Source organism: Sebastes fasciatus, chromosome 3 (genome assembly GCF_043250625.1).
Source record: "Sebastes fasciatus isolate fSebFas1 chromosome 3, fSebFas1.pri, whole genome shotgun sequence".
NCBI classification, from domain to species: Eukaryota; Metazoa; Chordata; class Actinopteri; order Perciformes; family Sebastidae; genus Sebastes; species Sebastes fasciatus.
The window spans coordinates 19,721,523-19,738,674 of record NC_133797.1 but is presented as its reverse complement, the minus strand read 5'-3'; the positions used below and the strand labels follow the sequence as shown (position 1 = coordinate 19,738,674).

The window sequence follows — 17,152 nt, the reverse complement described above, 5'->3', positions numbered from 1 at the left end:
ACACACAAGCTGTGGTTCAGATAGATACATTGACAAGTGGACAAAGGAAGGAGAGAGTAAGAACATTGACTAGCCAATGCTAGACAATAGCCATGCATCAAGTGCTGTCTATACTATCCAGTAGACTGCCAGCATTAGTGTCCAACTATTTAATCTTTTATCTTGTAATTCTGAAATAAATATTAATCCCAAAGTAAAATGTATAATAATGAGCCGATAGGAACCCCGTTAAAGCTATTTTAATGTACAGTATCCTGAAGGACCTTTGTGCAAGCTTGTCCCCCTATGGTTGTGATAGAAATTACAGATAAAGACTGTATGCATATCACTGGATCAGACGGGGGGAGAAAACTAAGAAGAAAAATGTTTTTACAACGAGCGAGAAAGGAAGATATTGTGAACGAGAGCGAAAAACCACCCAGCCAGCACCGCGGTAGCAGATGACATTGATTTTGGAGGAGGAATTGCATTTAGCTAATCGGATTAGAGCCACGCTGCCCTCCCCATTTCCCCCTTTGTTTTGTGGTCGCTCTCTATCTATTTATCTAAATGGGGACTCCCAGGCTCCTACTGTGGGGGTCTCTCAAGATCAGTGCTCCGCCACGCTGACCCTCAACAAACAGGTAGTGGTGTGTGGGCCTCTGCTTGTTCCAGATCAGTTTTACAGCACAGACATGGTGACAGTGGAAGGTCTAGGTTCTGTATAGATTGTTTTGGGAATGTGATTGCAGGTCTTGTTGGACTGCAGGGAAGAGGAGATATATGTGTGTTTGTCTGTTTGTGACAGAAGTGGAAGAAGTACTCAGAAGTAAAAGTGCAAAAGTATCAGCATCAAAATATACCCAAATAAAAGTAAAAGTACTCTATTATGCAGAATAACATATATTTTATTATTCTATTATAATTATTGATGCATTAATGTGTTCAACACTTTAATTTTGCAGCTGGTAAACATGGGATTTATTTTAATTATTTTTATATATTTATTATATTTTATATACATTCTTTTTTTATATTATGTGGATAGCTTAACCTTTGATAATGTATTAGTTCATTTATATTTTGTAGGGCTGCAGCTACCGATTTATTTTCATTATCGATTAATCTGACGATCATTTTTTTTCTTCAATCAATCGATAATTGTTTAGTCTAAGAAATGTCGAAAAGATTGTCAGGAAATGGCCATTACAACTTCACAGAGCCAAACGTGACGTTTTCAAATGTCGTTTTGTTCGACCATAAGTCCAAATACCAAAAAATATTTAGTTTACAATGAGTGTTTCACTATTTCTGCCTGGAAAATGACTGAAATGATTAATTGAATTAATTGAAAATATATATATAGTTGCCAATTATTTTTCTGTCGATTGTATAATCGATTAATCGACTTATCGTTTCAGCTCTAATATTTTGTATTGATAATCGGAATCAACTAAAGTTATCAAATTATTATTACACGGCTTTGTTGAATACTCGATTCTGATTGGTCAATCACAGCGTTCTACGGTCTTTTATTTCTTTATAGCAGACTGTTACTATGAACACAGTTCTGATGTCAGACTCTGGAGGACCATTTTTGTGTCAAATTATTGATTTCTCGAGTAAGTAGCCGTGTAATAAACGGGATAATGTACAGCTAGCGGGTCATTGTTGTGAAATATAGTCCTATGTGTCAGGGGGACGCATCGCCCTGTTGGGGTTTAATTCACAATAATGACCCGCTAGCTGTACGTTATCCCTTACATGTAGTGCAGTAAAAAGTACAATACTTGCTTGCAAAATGTAGTGGAGTAGAAGTATAAAGTAGCATGAAATGGAAATACTCAAGTACAACTTTGAGGTACTTACACTTTACTTAAGTACAGTACTTGAGTAATTGTACTTAGTTACTTTCTACTACTGTGATGTATTTCATTTTTCAAAAGTTTTGTGGGAAGTGAAACTACAGAAACTTGCCGCATTGAAGTATTGCGATGTCGTCTTGTTTATGCTAGTGTGTCCCCTTCCAAAGACCATTTCTGGTCTTTTGTATGCTGCGCCCAGTTAATACCATGTTACCTGTCACATTAGAAAAGCCCACCATGTTTTCGTACATTACCATAACATTTTCCCATACCCCACTGAGGCCGGGCCGAGTCATGGAGTAGAATGAAATTAGATTAGATCAGCGCTGATGTCTCAGCCACCCAAGGCAGTTTCTCTATATTGTAGGGAGGCTAAACGCTCTTTTAAAAACCACAGAGACATATACTACCTCTGTCTAATGGTAACTGGATCTGTTACAGAGCCCCATTTAAGGCCAACATACATCATCTTAATGTACAGTCTGCATCCTGGATCTATGACGTTATGTTCTGCACCGCTCTCCCGCATAATTTCCATAGTGGCGTGCTCTGAATGCGGCCTTTTAATTGCTAAAAAAATGCTAAATGTCAAATTAAGCTCAAACTAATGGGGTAGAAGGTCTTGCTGTGTGATCACTGGGAGCGAGGGAGGAAGAGAGAAAGAGACGGACTGCTGGCGCATTTAGAGCAGGCTGTGCACTCTGAAAACAGCTATGGATTACCAATCACTGCCTCCCACTACAGAAGATTAATGAGCAGCCGTGTAGCAGGCTAATTTAGAACAATAACGCCTAATTAATTACAAATAATCAGCCTCTTTCTCTCCCTTTCCTTTCTTCCACTCTCAATGACTCACTTTCTTCCTCTTCCTCCTTTGCAGTTTCTTATTTTTTTCCTTCCTTTTGATCTCTGGCTTTTCTTATTTTCTTTGTTTCTTTCTCTTTCTCTCCTTCTGTCCAAATAGCCTCAGGTGAAAAAGCAGCAAAGTGGGTCTAGTCCCCCCCCTCCCGTCTACCACCAACCCATCTTTGACTTTCTGTCCTCCAAGCCCAGTGATTAATGCCGGGTCTTAAATTAGGCGTGGGAGGATTTGCCGATGCCGGACACGCACTCAGCACAGCCGGCAGACACACACTAATAGTATCTACTGCTAATCTATGACTGCTTACATGGATGGGCTCTTCCTCAAATGCCACTGCAGACCATTGTCGTTATAGACTAGCAGTCTAGTCTACCCGTATCAGATGTAAGAAGACTGATAGGGGTTAATAGGGCCGTGGGCAGCGGCGCATAAGAGAGAGGAAAAGTTTTAAATATGGCACAGTTAGCCACAAATGGTCCCAGTGGTTAGAGGCAGTAATAAGCTCACAGCTAAAGAGCATTTTGAGAATATCTTGCTTCCATAATGTGATGTTTCCAGATGAAACAAGTTGTTGTTCATCTAGAAAACATGTTCATGGGGGGATAATAAGGTAAAAGGCTGAATGTGTAAACGATAGATATTAGTTAGACAGAGGGAGGGCTTATTTGATAGGATGAGATGGCATTTGTTCAGTGTTCAACATTTAACTGTAGAGTTTCTAAATGCTTGGCACCGGCAATCTGAAACTTTACCGCTAGATGCTGCCAGATGTTACACACTGGTCCTTTAAGGATAATCCCGATTTATAGCAATTTTGGTCTTGTTTTTGTAGTTTTGGCTATACATCCGTAACACAATACATCGGTAATAACAAAATTATAGTCACCAAGTGATTTAATGAAATCTGGGAACACAGCAACTTTACAAATAAGTTTTAATTCAGCAAGAAACACAAGCGGTTAGACGAGCGTTAAAGGACCAGTGTGTAGCATTTAGGGGGATCTATTGGCATAAATGGAATATAATATTAATAATAATATTAATTAAGTATGCTTTCTTTAGTGTATAATCACCTAAAAGTAAGAATCATTGTGTTTTCGTTACCTCAGAATGAGACGTTTATATCTACATAGGGGAGCGGGTCTTATTCAAGGAGACGGCCGACATGTTTCTACAGTAGCCCAGAACGGACAAACCAAACACTGGCTCATTTACGTTTTCGCATAGGCCACCGTAGTTCTCCTACACGCTTGGCACACAGGAGAAGTTTCAGTTAGTTGCAATCTGCAACCTCACCAATAGATGCCGCCAACTCCTACACACTGGACCTTTTTAAGGTTTTAAACAAGCCCTCAGGTTAGCCAAACATATGTGTCCCTGTTTAACATCCATCACATTACATCAGACCGACTTCCTGGTTAACCTACTGTGCTAATCATAGTTGTGTGCACGTAGGTTTTACTGTACAGTGACATTTCCGGTGCACTCACTTTCAGTTTTATCTCCAAATAAAGTAGTATTAATATTCTGGAAGCTGTTTGGTTGGTCATCTTACTACGTGTTTCTTGGCTGTTGGACTTTATTGTAGGAATGTTACTTTGTTCTCAGGTCTCAGCAATCATTTTATGAAATAAATGTCATTATAATCCGTTGATATGATGGCCAAAACTACAAATGTAAGATCCAAGTTGTAATAAATCTGAATTATTCTTTGATTAAAGAATAGACCAATTAGGTAGATTGGAGCCAAGACTAGAAGTGTTTCATACATCTGAACAGGTACTCGTTTGTGTTTGCAGGTCACCTTCGAGCAGCACAAGGAGAATCTGTCCCATATGTTCCTTGAGTACCGGCGTCAGGAGTCTGCAGGCTCTCTGAGCACCATCCGAACCATCTCCGGTGTCAGCCAAAGCTCGGAGACCATGGACTGTGTCAACGGGCCGCCCGCAGAGGAGAAGGCCCCGTCCACCGTCATTGAGCTCAGAGTGGACGAGCTGTCCCAGAAGTCCCCTGACTCTGCATCTAGTTCCACCGTCACTTCCAGCCCTCCGGAGGCTGCTGATGAAAGGGGACGCGTATCCGTCACCATGCCCAACATCCTGACAGGGGCAGAAGAAGAAGAAGAGTCGGTTCAGGAGTCTTCCAAGGATGGCTCAGGTGATGATGGAAAAGAGACCGAAGCTACTGTGACACAAAAAATTGATGAAGAGGAACAGAATGAAGAGACCAACAAGCAGGAACCAGCGGCAGAGACTTCCACTGAGAAGAACACTGACGACCTACAAACACCAGTCAACGACCAGGCTGAAACGGATGACGCAAAAGCAACTGAAGAGGTTAAAGACGCTGCGACAACATCTGCGAGTGATGAAGGACAAACACCTGTAACAGATGATGAAAAACCTGAACTTACCAAAGGTGTATCATCAAACTCCATGACAGAAGACTCTTTGAAAGAAGCGGATACAGAACTGCCAGTGGAGTCGGAACAAGAAGGTAAGACTGACCAAACGTCCCCCGAGGCTGCGGCCTGTCTGGAGAACAGCGCGCCGAGTGGAGCCTCCGTCTTGAACGAGGACCTGGTTGACGCGTCCTCCGTCAGTGACCAGATCCACGCTAGTGATGATAGCCAAGAGGAGTCCTCGTACGCTTCAGCTGCTACTGGAGAGGAAGCGGAGGTAGGAAAAAAAGAGGAGGATAAACATGAAGATGAGGAAGGCGAGAAAGATGATCAGGAAGGTCGTGAGATGAAGACAGACGAAGAGGAGAAGCAGGAAGTTGGAATACAAGAAGAGAGTGAAGCTGAAGAGAAACAGGTGGAGAGTCAGACTCCTCCAGCTGAAACACCTGAACAAAGTGTGACAGAACCACCCAAAGAAAAAGTTAAAGATGAAGAGCCGTCCTCTGCAGACCAGCAGCCCTCCGACACCGCACCGCCATCTCCAGCCCAGGAGGTCGCAGCAGCATCAGACTCCCCCTCACCTCCACCTAGCCAGCCTTCAGAGACCACCGGCACCACTGAAGAGGACACCCTGTCCACTCCCACAGACGGCAGCACCGCCGCTGCCTCAAACTCTGGCACCCAGAAGAGTGCCGACTCTGTCAGCAAGACCAAAGAGATCAAGATTGCCCGACTGGATGTGTCCAACGTGGCCTTAGACACGGAGAGACTTGAATTGAAGGAGACCTCTACAACGGTACGCATCTACTTTTCATCTTTCACTAAATAATGTTTCATAGAACTGATCATTTTCAGTTAATTTTGCATTATTGGTGTCTCCCTGTAGGAAACAAGCCAAGGCCAGCCGGTGGCGGCGGCGGCAGCAGCACCAGCAGCAGGAGGGTCATCAGGTCAGCAGAGAGAGGGCAGCAGCACTTCGGCTCCTCGTTCCACCATGTTTCGTATCCCAGAGTTCCGCTGGTCCCACATGCACCAGCGACTCCTCGCTGACCTGCTCTTCTCTATTGAGACAGATGTCCAGATGTGGAGGAGGTAGGGTAGCAACCTGCTGACTCTTGACTTTACTAATGCATTAGCTACAGTAACAATTATTTAGTTAATTGATTAATGGAATAGAGATTAATTGGCTTTCTGTGCCTCTGAGGAGCAGCCTGCTCCTAATCAAGTGGTGCCGGAAGGAGATCTGTTTGTTACTGGGTAGATTTCACTTCTGGTTTTTGCTTGTAAATGTAATGTTTAGTACTTAACATTATAAACTTTATTATTTGCCATGTTTCTAAATGAAGAATTTCTCTTTGCATATTTACGCATTTAAAGGCAAAAATAGATATTGGCCAGAAATATTTCTAGTAGGCACAATCTTTGCACAAAGCTGTACTTTATATTACATTAAAGTAAAAATCAAGTCTCTAGGGATGCTTTGAAATTCATGCCCCGCTGAGGACACTTGATGAGGTGTAGACCAAAGCACAGGAAATGTTTTTGTAAAGATATGTAGGATATTTTTATCCTTGAATGATAGCAGTTAACGGCAACAACAACTTTCATTTTTAAATTAGATATATTTTACATATTTCTTATAGTATTTTTTTCATATTTTTCTATTCTATATTTATTTTTCTTGATTTTTGCTACACTTTTTTCTCTTGCTATGTTTATGTTATGCACGAATACACCGAAGCAGATTCCTTGTATTTGAAAACCTAATTGGCTATAAACCGGATTCATTTTTTTAAAATTTTGTATTATTTTTGTATTCATTTGTTTTTACAAAACAAAAAGACAACAACAAATAATAACAGTAATAATATGACATTGAAATTAGTTTACAACAAAAAGACGTAATGAAGTGAAGAAATACAAATTATATAGATAAATGAAAAAAGAAACCAGATTCTGATTATGATTCTTCTACTTGTTATATTCTACTTTGTGTTTTGTTAACAAGGCGATCTCTTTGTCCTCTGCCTCTTAGTCACTCCACCAAGACGATTTTGGACTTTGTGAACAGCAGTGAGAACGTCGTGTTTGTCCACAACAGCATTCACCTCATCTCCCAGGTGGTGGACAACCTCATCATGGCGTGTGGAGGCATTTTACCTCTTCTCTCTGCTGCCACCTCTTCCTCTGTGAGTCTCCTCATATGTGTGTGTATATGTGTGTGTGTGTGTACACTTAACTGTGGCTGTATATATAGTTGATGTCACAGGAAGTTATCCATCCACATTGACCTTTCCCAATCACATTAGAGCACAGTTAGCTGCCTCCTAACATGGTTAGTTTGTTTTTGTGTTGTCAGTGACTGCGGCTCTCTTACATGATTCTTTGCTTCTGTCAATGACTTTACTGCTCTGTCTAAGAAACAGGTTGAAGTTCAATTCCATTATAATAATTTAGTTGTGTCTGTAACCAAATTTAAAATGAGATGTAACAAATTCCAATTATAAATGTTTTCCTATCAGGATGTGTTATCGGTACAGCTGTCACATTTATTCCATACTTACATTACATTTTTAGAAGCATTTTTGTACAATTTTAAGATATATTGATACATTATTTTCCCCCAACCTTAATGGGAGCTCTGTTCCCATGTTTTGAGGCTTGTATGATGTCCCTGTTTATAGAATCTATAGAATTATCTATAGAAAATTCAGTCAAATTAATCTTTAACTTTGTTTATTACGCGTTTTGTTTCTTTTTTGGCAAATGAATTACACTCAAAATAAGAGAGTAGGGAGGTGGAGAGAGAGTCTTGTATGTTACCATGGCGTTCCTTACATCGTAATAAAGATACTGTACTCTTTTTTTTTTTTTAATACATTTTTATTATTCATACAAAGCCAAGCTTTTACTATACATTTTAAATACGCTTTTAGAATCAACCTGCGTTCTATACTGAATGAAATTCATTTACAAAAATAAGAACATTTACTCCTACGATTACTTATCCATTAATTCCTGTATGAACTTTCCTCTCTCTACTACCAGCATGAACTGGAGAACATTGAACCGTCCCAGGGCTTGTCGGTGGAGGCTTCGGTCACCTTCTTACAGCGCCTCATCAACCTCGTGGATGTCCTCGTCTTTGCCAGCTCCATGAACTTCACTGAGATAGAAGCTGAGAAAAACATGTCGTCAGGAGGCATCCTGCGGCAGTGCCTTCGCCTCGGTACGCACACTGATGTTTGTTTTGTTTCTTTTCTTCATCACTTAGTCGACCTCTTTTATTTGAATACACTCATTACTCCTAAAACATTTGCTTTTAATCTCTTTCATTCTCTCCTTTGTCTGTCCTATTTTTTATTTCTTGAATCCTGCAGTTTTTTTGTTCAGCTGTCTTTTCTACTCATCTGAATTCCCGTCTTCTATCTCCTCCTCTTACCGAGCCCTCTGTCCTCCGCTGTTCATCGATCCACCTCCTATCGCCCGGCAGTAGCTCTCTTGTATTCGCCTCAGTCATGGCTCCCTGTAGCCTGTTTGACCCTCCCTTCTGTATTCTCTCTTTCTTTCCTGCCGTCTTCCTCTCCATCTCCAGCCGCCGCTCTCATTCCCTCGCCTCTTTCACTCTGCTCCTATCAGCACTCTTCTTATCTTGTTATTATAACCCCACTGCATGGCAACACTCTAAAATGGTTGCTATCATGATATAGTGAGTTCTACATAATGGCCTTGGCTGCACTGTACTGCAGCGTAGCCCGAGGCCTTTCTCTCTCCCCTTCTGTTCCCGGCTATTACAGTTTCCTCTGACAGCATCAGGAGCCGAGCAGCGCTCTAGCTGAATAAAAGATATTGAAATTCTTACATTATTCATTTTATGTGTGGCACCTTTTCAGCAAACACAGATCAACACACACACTCACTGGAAGTGGAAGTGGTGCAATACTCTCTACACTGATTTAAATAATTTCTTCATGCTTTGTTCCATATATGTAATGGTGCATATCCAGGTATCAGTTTTAGCTTTTAGATACTCATTACAGTGAAGGTTACATACAAAGAAAAATGCAAACTTGTTACACAAAGAGCCTCTCAGATATTATCCAACTATCGTTGCTGCTGTTCTGCAAAGTGATGCCAGCGTACTACAGGTCCAGTTTTAGAAAGCAGCCGTTATGAAATGAATATTTGATGAGGTATGCGCTCCCCATTGCTGGCACCTAATCTGATTTTGGAATACTGTAACAAGGTTTTAGCATCTCCACCCCTCCCTCCCCCTCTCTCTTTTTATAAATGGTCGTATGAAAGAGTAGTCCTAATGGAAAAAGCGAGCCCATTTCCAGACGGAATAATTCCCTCCTTCGTAATCTAAATGGCTCAGAGTTAACATTTGTCAGTTGTCAAGTACGGCACGGCGGGAGGGTCGGGAGGAGCTCCAACACATTAGATTACAAATGGTTAAGCGTGCCAGTTTTGAACCCACATAAAGTTGTCCGACCGCAAGATTTTCTTGCGACAAAGGGACGTATCTTGCTGCCTAGTCAGCATGTGCACACCCCAGCAGTGTCATTTGTTATGGGAGCTGTGATTCAAGAGCACACCCTTGCACTGTGACCTTGGGAGGAGAGGTGGAGCAGGGAAGAGTGAACGATGCTGCCAGAGTTGGCTAGAGCACTGACCTTGTCATGGCTCCACTTTTTCTCCTTTGTTTTTCTCTCCTGTTGTGGTTTTCTCACTTTATGAGCAGAGATTTCTCTATTCTTTGCTTTGGGTGCCATCTCTTTTTAGGCACTTAAGCATAATGCTTCTACATATTACTCTGAAAATGACTTTATTTATATGATGTTACATAATATCTTTTCCTCCATCCCTCCCCAGTGTGCGCTATGGCGGTAAGGAACTGCCTGGAGTGTCAGCAAGCCCAGATTAAGTACAGCGCAGAAGCCGCAGCACGCAGCTATACAGCCATGCCCAACACGGCGCTGGGAGCGGCCATGTCTGCAGCCGCGCAGGCAAGTAACCCAAATCATCTCCTCACTTCATTATCTTGCACATTTTCTACACGTCCTCTGCTGTTTTATAAGTGTTTCCCTTAAAGCTAGGGCTGGTAATCTTGAGAAACTAGCAAGAGCACGCTAGATTTAAAAAAATGATTCAACTGATAAACCCAGCTCAGTGTTGCCAACTCTTTTCCAGTGAAAGCAGCTATCAGCACTCGCTCCAAAAGTCCCTAAATCTAGTGAGAAAGTCTCCAAGTCGGCAACACCGATTGGTACGCGTCCACAGGGGAGTTTTTGGATGTGAGGGATCACCTCGCTTCCCAGCATTGGATGCTTGATGGGCTACCACTAGACACAAGGCACCTGATTGGACGAAGACTTTCCCTCGTGAGCTGCTGCTCCAAGCTTTTAAACTGGAACCAAGATGAAGGCTCGTTTTTTTGAATATATAACGAAAATAGTACGCCAAAATGTGTTTCTGAAAACATATTAGGTGAGAAATAAGCCAGGCATTTGCTGAATCTGTCTTCATTTCAGATCGACAACGGTTAGTTTAAACGGTTTTCGAGAGTTTCCAGAGGCGGCGAGTTGCGCTGGATGCCCCTGATTTGCATAATGTAGCCTCGACTTCAACTTTATGCAAATTAGAAGCGGCCAACGTGACCGCTTGTCTCTTGAAACGCAACGCCATGCAACCAGAATGCATTGCACGGCCGCTTACATTGACAATGAATGGGAAGCGCAGAAAGGACAAATCCTGTGGACATGTACCATGACAGCCCGTCCCTTCAGGCCTGCCTCCAAATCCACTCCCCCAAAATTATCATTATGAACGTAAACAAGGAATATGACTATTATTAGTACTCGCAGCTGTCAAGCTAGCTGCTTGTGGAAGGCAGGCAGCCCGTCCAATAATTTCATTTGGGCCGAATGAAATGATTGGACGGGTTATTACAGTCATTCAACAATTACCAGATTAGTCAAAACAAACAGATTTTATTCTTGTTAATATTTGATTCATTGATTGTTGTGGGGATGTAATGAGAATTTCAACAAATATAACAAAAACATGTTTCTGAAGATGATTACCAACCATAGCTTTAAAATGCAAAATAACATTGTAAATCTCAGTAATCATTCTCACTTGTACTGGAGTTTTTCTCCTTCCTTTGCCCTCTCCCTATACTCAATAATAAACCAGAAGAAGCTTTGTCCTTTGTCCTGCTCACCAACAACAACAACCAAGTGCTATTGCATTAGCTCATATCTTATTATATTACCACGCTGGTTGCTATTTCTGACACTAGACCAGGCTTCTTGTCGTTGCCCCTTTGATTTGATACAGTGACTTCCAGTAAAGTCATGTTGCTCTTCCCTGAACCGGGTGTTAAAGCTCATTTATAATGCAGTGGCTCTATAGAAAAGCCATTATGTTAAGGACAAGATCCCAGGAGGGATAGCTTCCCTAAGCTGTGAAACCTTACCCTGCTCCATGAAGTGCACATGGATTAATAAACATCCTCGCCGGTGTAAAAGGGCAGAGAGACTATAATATATTTCATGTGGTAATGTTTTGATTTCCATGCAGAGTCCTGTTGATGCAGTGACAGGTGGGATGTCTCCAGTCAGAGAGCTGGACCGGCTTCTTCAGGACATGGACATTAACCGCCTCAGGGCCGTCGTCTTCAGAGATATCGTGAGTCGTACAGCAAACGCATCTGTGCAACATACGGGCACGCAGCACAGTGTGCGTTAACACCCATAAAAATGACAGCTTTCTGGAGAAGACACAGATCATTTAGTGTATTTTGTTTGTTTCAGGAGGACAGTAAGCAGGCTCAGTTTCTGGCGCTTGCTGTTGTCTACTTCATCTCAGTCCTCATGGTGTCGAAGTACCGCGACATCCTGGAGCCCCAAAATGACAAGAAACACCCTCAGCGATCCCAGTCTGCCAGGAGCACAGGTATACAGCAACTCCAAAGAAAATATGTATCTACACAGGAAGATAATACTGCAATCTGTAATGCTTTTCTGCTTTTGACCCCTAAATACAAAGCTTTGTCTAGAGTACATACGACCCCTTTTTAGATTCTTCATATGATTCATTTTTATTAATTTTTTTTTTTCAGTCACATGTTATTGGAAGTAACATCAGGTGTACAGAAACATACAAATACAGCACACATGTAAATGATTGTCCCTCCATATTTTAGTATTTTTGTCACCCAACCCTCACTTATTGTCAATGCAAAAAGGATAAAAACTAAAAAAAATAATAAAATAAATTAAGAAAAAATATAATAAAATAAATAATAATAAATAAACTACAGATTAATGATAATAATTATAGGATAAATCCCAAACTACACATAAAATAGGCTGATAAACTTAATATCAATGGACAAATTAACCAGCAGTGGTCATTTCTGTTTACATAATTCAAACTTTATGATGTTATACGTTTTAGCAGATGGAGAGAAATACAGCTCATTTGCCATAAACTAATATTTTTTAGAGCTGTTGAATCTATAATGTATTGCACTACACAGTTTTACACTATAGAATAAGAAAAAGATAACAAAAATAAATAGTTTTGTCTTGTTATTCAGCTCGTGACCCATTGTGGGGGTCCACTCATATGACGTGGCTTTTTTGCTCAATTTTCTTCTTTGTTATTTGTGTCTTCTCAGATAGCGGTGCCATTTCTGGTGGACTAGAAGTGGAGAACGGCGTCTCTCTCCGGCGGTATGATTCTGGCATCGGTGATGACCACACCTCAACCGCCGCGAGCGAGGCAGACCTGTCATCCTCTGGCGTGACTCACGGCCCAGACGCCATCTCAGAGGCCTTGTCTACACTGTCGTCTGAGGTCAGGCCTTCTCTCCCTGCTGACTCAAAGGGCAAGAATGTGAAGGACATCCTGCGCAGCCTGGTGAGCGCTCACGCTGATGATATCATGGTGGACCCGAGTCTGCTGCCACCAGCGTTTCTAGGGAATCTGGGCGACGCGGCCAGAGATTCATCCATGCAGTTTCGCTCCTTTGACAGGTAAGCGCACAGGTTCAAACGTATACTATCATATTATATATAGAAAATCATGCTTTTCTGCTCTGCACGTTGGTGATTGTGGGAAAAAAAATCAGGGCTAAAGATCCTCCAGTGCGAACCTGACAGCTTCATCAGCTCCTCGAGAGCCCATATGGTGCGTGTGATTCTCGAGCTTCACAGTTGACAGTTTCATACCATTTATCCCAACATAACTGCAGGGGACTTTTGAAAGTCAGACCTTGAAGACATCTCAGCTTGGTATCCTCAGAGGAGGTGCATCTTGAAAAAACAATCTGTAACAGAAACCCTTTTGAACCAGGGGGAATCTTAGTCTCAGACTCTTTCCCCCCCTTACTCCCATTGTTGTTTCTTTTAGCTGTCGATGTAGCTCCTCATCCCAAGCAAACTGCCTTACAGAGAACCTGTCTTAAGGAAAACAGGAGTCTTGTCTGGGATGAAGAGACGGAGAAACGAAGCTGGCAGGAAGCTGTTTCTTTTCACCGTGTCACTGATATTAAACGACTTTCTTTTTCATCTCTCCTGCTGCTCGTCTCTCCCTGTCTAGCATTTGAAGCCCCCCTTTTTTCTGGCATAAAAGCTGAATAATTTGCATTACCCCTGGAGGTGCAGGGGGTAAACAGTCAGGAGCAAGGCTTCAAAAGCAGAGCCTGGTACTGAAGCCGCAGACGGGCCCAGGTGAGAGAGGATGGTCACCGGTCTGGTTTGCATTTGGAGCGCTGATTCGGAGACAGACGTTCACAAACGGCAGAGGGGGGAGAGGGTGGTAGAGACTTGAGAGAGAGATGGGAGAAGGGGGAGAAAGAAGTCTCCATGGGGGTGATGTCAAGTCAAGGTTCTCATGTACTGAAGAAAAGATTTCTCCATTTCTGTCTCTCTCTCTCACTCTCACAAACACACTTAGTCAGTCTGCCTACCCCCAACTGTGGGAATTCCACGGCATCTCTGTGATCGCGTGTCTTTATCTGAGGAATGCTTTGTCAGGTCTCAGGGCGCTCCTCATATCAGGGGGATTAGACTGGCTCCTGTCCGCTGAGCACACTCAGTAGGAAGAGAGGACGTCAGGAGAGCTGGAGAACATAGACTAACAGCTCGCTCGTTGCCGATGGGAGCCTCTTCATACAAGGTACACAGCCCAGAAACAGACAGCAAACCTTACCCCGGCTCCCTTTTAACAGGAAATAAAAGCCTCTCTGAGGGTGTTCACACATGAACACATTGTACAGTAGGGCTGTAAGTAATAATTCATTTATTTTCAGTTAAAGAAAAAAAGTCTGGCAATATTCCACATTTTTGTTATTGTTAACAAATCCCATGAAAATACACCAACAGTACATTTATTTCAATAATTTACAGCCCTGTCTGGCTCTCAGCCCCAACCTCATTGGTTCCTACTGAGGATGTAAATACTCAAAAAGGGGGTCACAAGTATATACTTTAATTGACCCGTGTTTTGTGTTGTAAGTTATGTTAGTGACGTTTGTGACGTGTTTTTCCGTATTTGTTACGTTGTTTCCGTACGTATTTTAGTTAGTTTACATACAAATGTTATGGCCAACCATGACGTTTTTCCTAAAACTAACTAACTGGTTTTGTTGCCTAAACCTAAGTGAGTGGTTTTCTTGCTCCCTGCTGGTACTGCACTTTCATACACGCGTGTAATATCCACGCTTCGGAGAGGCAAAATGTGATACTAACACGCTATCCTCTGGTGGACAAGCGGGTCTTTTACAAACTTTGGCGTGATACTGGGTTGTCTACCCAGATTTCTTACATTCCCCCATTCTCAGACCTCACTGCCAAGTTGCAAAATTCTTTTGATGTCTCTTGGTCAAAACTGCCCCACTATCCATATCACTCACTGGCTTTACGCCTATATTTATTGTCTTATCTCCTGAGGTGACCACTCTTTATCAGCCCGCTGTCTCTAGTCCTTACCCTTACCATCTCTACCTACCACGCATGCAGACATGTTCTGTGTTTATTATCTTTTTGTAATGACTCTATCACTGCTCAGCATCTCCCACTGACCAGTAAGTCTCCCAGTGACACCAGTACAAGCCAGAGCTGATATTCCACACTGACATCTCCTGCCAGAACATGGCAACTTTCCACTTACCCAGAGGGCTGGATTTACGAGACCAATGTATGAAAGAAGCTGGGATCTCCCAGATAAAACCGGGGGGTTGGTCAGGGGGTGAAGTATCCCTACTGATTTATTTACTAGTGGTGACCTGCTGGATTTCTCCCATCCATTTCTCAGCCATGCCCCTGTTATGACAGCCAGTCTGCAAATATTTGCTGACACTAACCAGAACTAAACAGTGTCATTGTACAAGCCGATGATTTAGACCGCACGGTTCAGCAGAATATGTGAGTGTTAGACATTGGGGATATACATGGTGCAGTTGTTTGCATTCCTGGCAGCAGACTCCACATGCATGTGAGAGTAGATGTACAGATGAGTTGTGTTGATGCTGACGTGTTGTTAATGTACAGCTTAGGAAGAGGGTAAGCATGTCGGACACAAACACAACTGAAAAAGTGAAAGCCGTTCTGCTCCCTTTTCATATTTCTACATCACACTTCAAAAAATGCACAGGGGTTCATACAAGTTCACCTTTTGTGATACACCTGACACTTTACTAGTGATCCTGCATCAAACTAATCAGCTCTTTTGTAACCTGCTGTTAAAATCAGGCATTTATATGTCATTAAGACTGTTACAAGCAAACAGCAGACTTCATCCAAGTTACTTTATTACTTTTAGTTTTTGGGACTATTTTTATGGTTGATACTGTTTAACATATCAATATTTCAGTAGGGGGGGGGGGGGTCCATTAGCTACAGTTTAACTCAGCCAATATTTAGTCATGCTAAAAGTGCTGACCATGGTGAAAGTACAGGTGTGAGCGAAAATAGTTGCACACATGTAGCCACGATGCAAAAAAAAAAAAAGGTTAAAAACATGACGGTCAAGGCAAAACATTAGTAAATTATTAAATAATTCTTTGAGTGTGCGGCTATTTTCCTTCCGCCTTTATGCAAACACTTAAACATTTTTGACCATAAACCCTCAAAAAGGATTATTAGAAAGTTTTGACAAAGATATCTGCCGTAGCTGAAAACCTAAAAGTAGAGCAATAAATATAACTGTAATGGTCAATTCTAAGATGACAGTACATTTTCAACTGTAACTCTCACTGGAAACGACATCAATAAAGAATCAAGTATTTTAAACTTGTATTAATAAAAATAAGGCTTAAAGCACATTTAAAATGAAATTTAAAACCATTCATTGTACTACGTATCTCCCTACAAAATATATTGGATGGGCTCTATTTCACATATACAGTATTGTATTACTTTGGTTTTAATACCCTGCATTTAGAAAGCATATCATTTTTTAATTGATTCATTAACCAGCAACACAAGACATAAACACCTAAAGATCGATGACACGATACCTCCTAAGATGCCTCACTAGTAACAAGATAAGGATATAAGATATGCATATCCAAATACACCTGCATGTATACATATAAGTATGTACATACATATACACACACTACATAAGGTAGATCATTAAAGGTGCTCTATACGATATCCAGAGCATTAATATAGTAGCAAACAACTATTGTCTATGTAAAGATATATAGGAGTAATGTCTACCTGAGCAGAGAATGAAGTCACTCTCCCTCTGTGTGTGTTGTAATCTGAGCTTCTCCTTGCGTTGTTGACATAGGCAGACCGGTAGCGCAGGCTTTTAGTGCATGCTCGTGCATGTGAGCATGCCCCACTGGCTAGCTCACGGCCGCCGCTCTGCACTCTCTCTCGACGACGCCGTTACAGAAACGTAGCACCCACCCTCCGGTTCTCCCTCAGGTTCTCCCTCAGGTAAACACTTAGCTCTGTCAGCACTGTTGCTGTAGTTTTCACTGCTAGCGCTGTTAGCACCGCTGTGTGTCGTGTCTAGAAGGTA

The 17,152-nt window shown here is 41.9% G+C and overlaps 1 protein-coding gene across 23 annotated transcripts in view; it reads left to right on the top strand.

Moving 5' to 3' along the window:
- Positions 1-17,152, top strand: part of lrba (LPS-responsive vesicle trafficking, beach and anchor containing) — a 241,565-nt gene that overhangs the window by 62,807 nt on the left and 161,606 nt on the right. For 17 of the 23 annotated variants that reach the window (XM_074629454.1, XM_074629453.1, XM_074629451.1 and 14 more), the window contains 8 exons: positions 4,506-5,903; positions 5,994-6,199; positions 7,143-7,296; positions 8,156-8,336; positions 9,983-10,116; positions 11,693-11,800; positions 11,926-12,067; positions 12,795-13,152. In XM_074629454.1, the coding sequence (XP_074485555.1) occupies positions 4,506-5,903; positions 5,994-6,199; positions 7,143-7,296; positions 8,156-8,336; positions 9,983-10,116; positions 11,693-11,800; positions 11,926-12,067; positions 12,795-13,152 (2,681 nt within the window). The remainder of the gene's footprint in view (positions 1-4,505; positions 5,904-5,993; positions 6,200-7,142; positions 7,297-8,155; positions 8,337-9,982; positions 10,117-11,692; positions 11,801-11,925; positions 12,068-12,794; positions 13,153-17,152) is intronic. The other 6 variants (XM_074629449.1, XM_074629440.1, XM_074629446.1 and 3 more) reach the window with 1 other exon arrangement.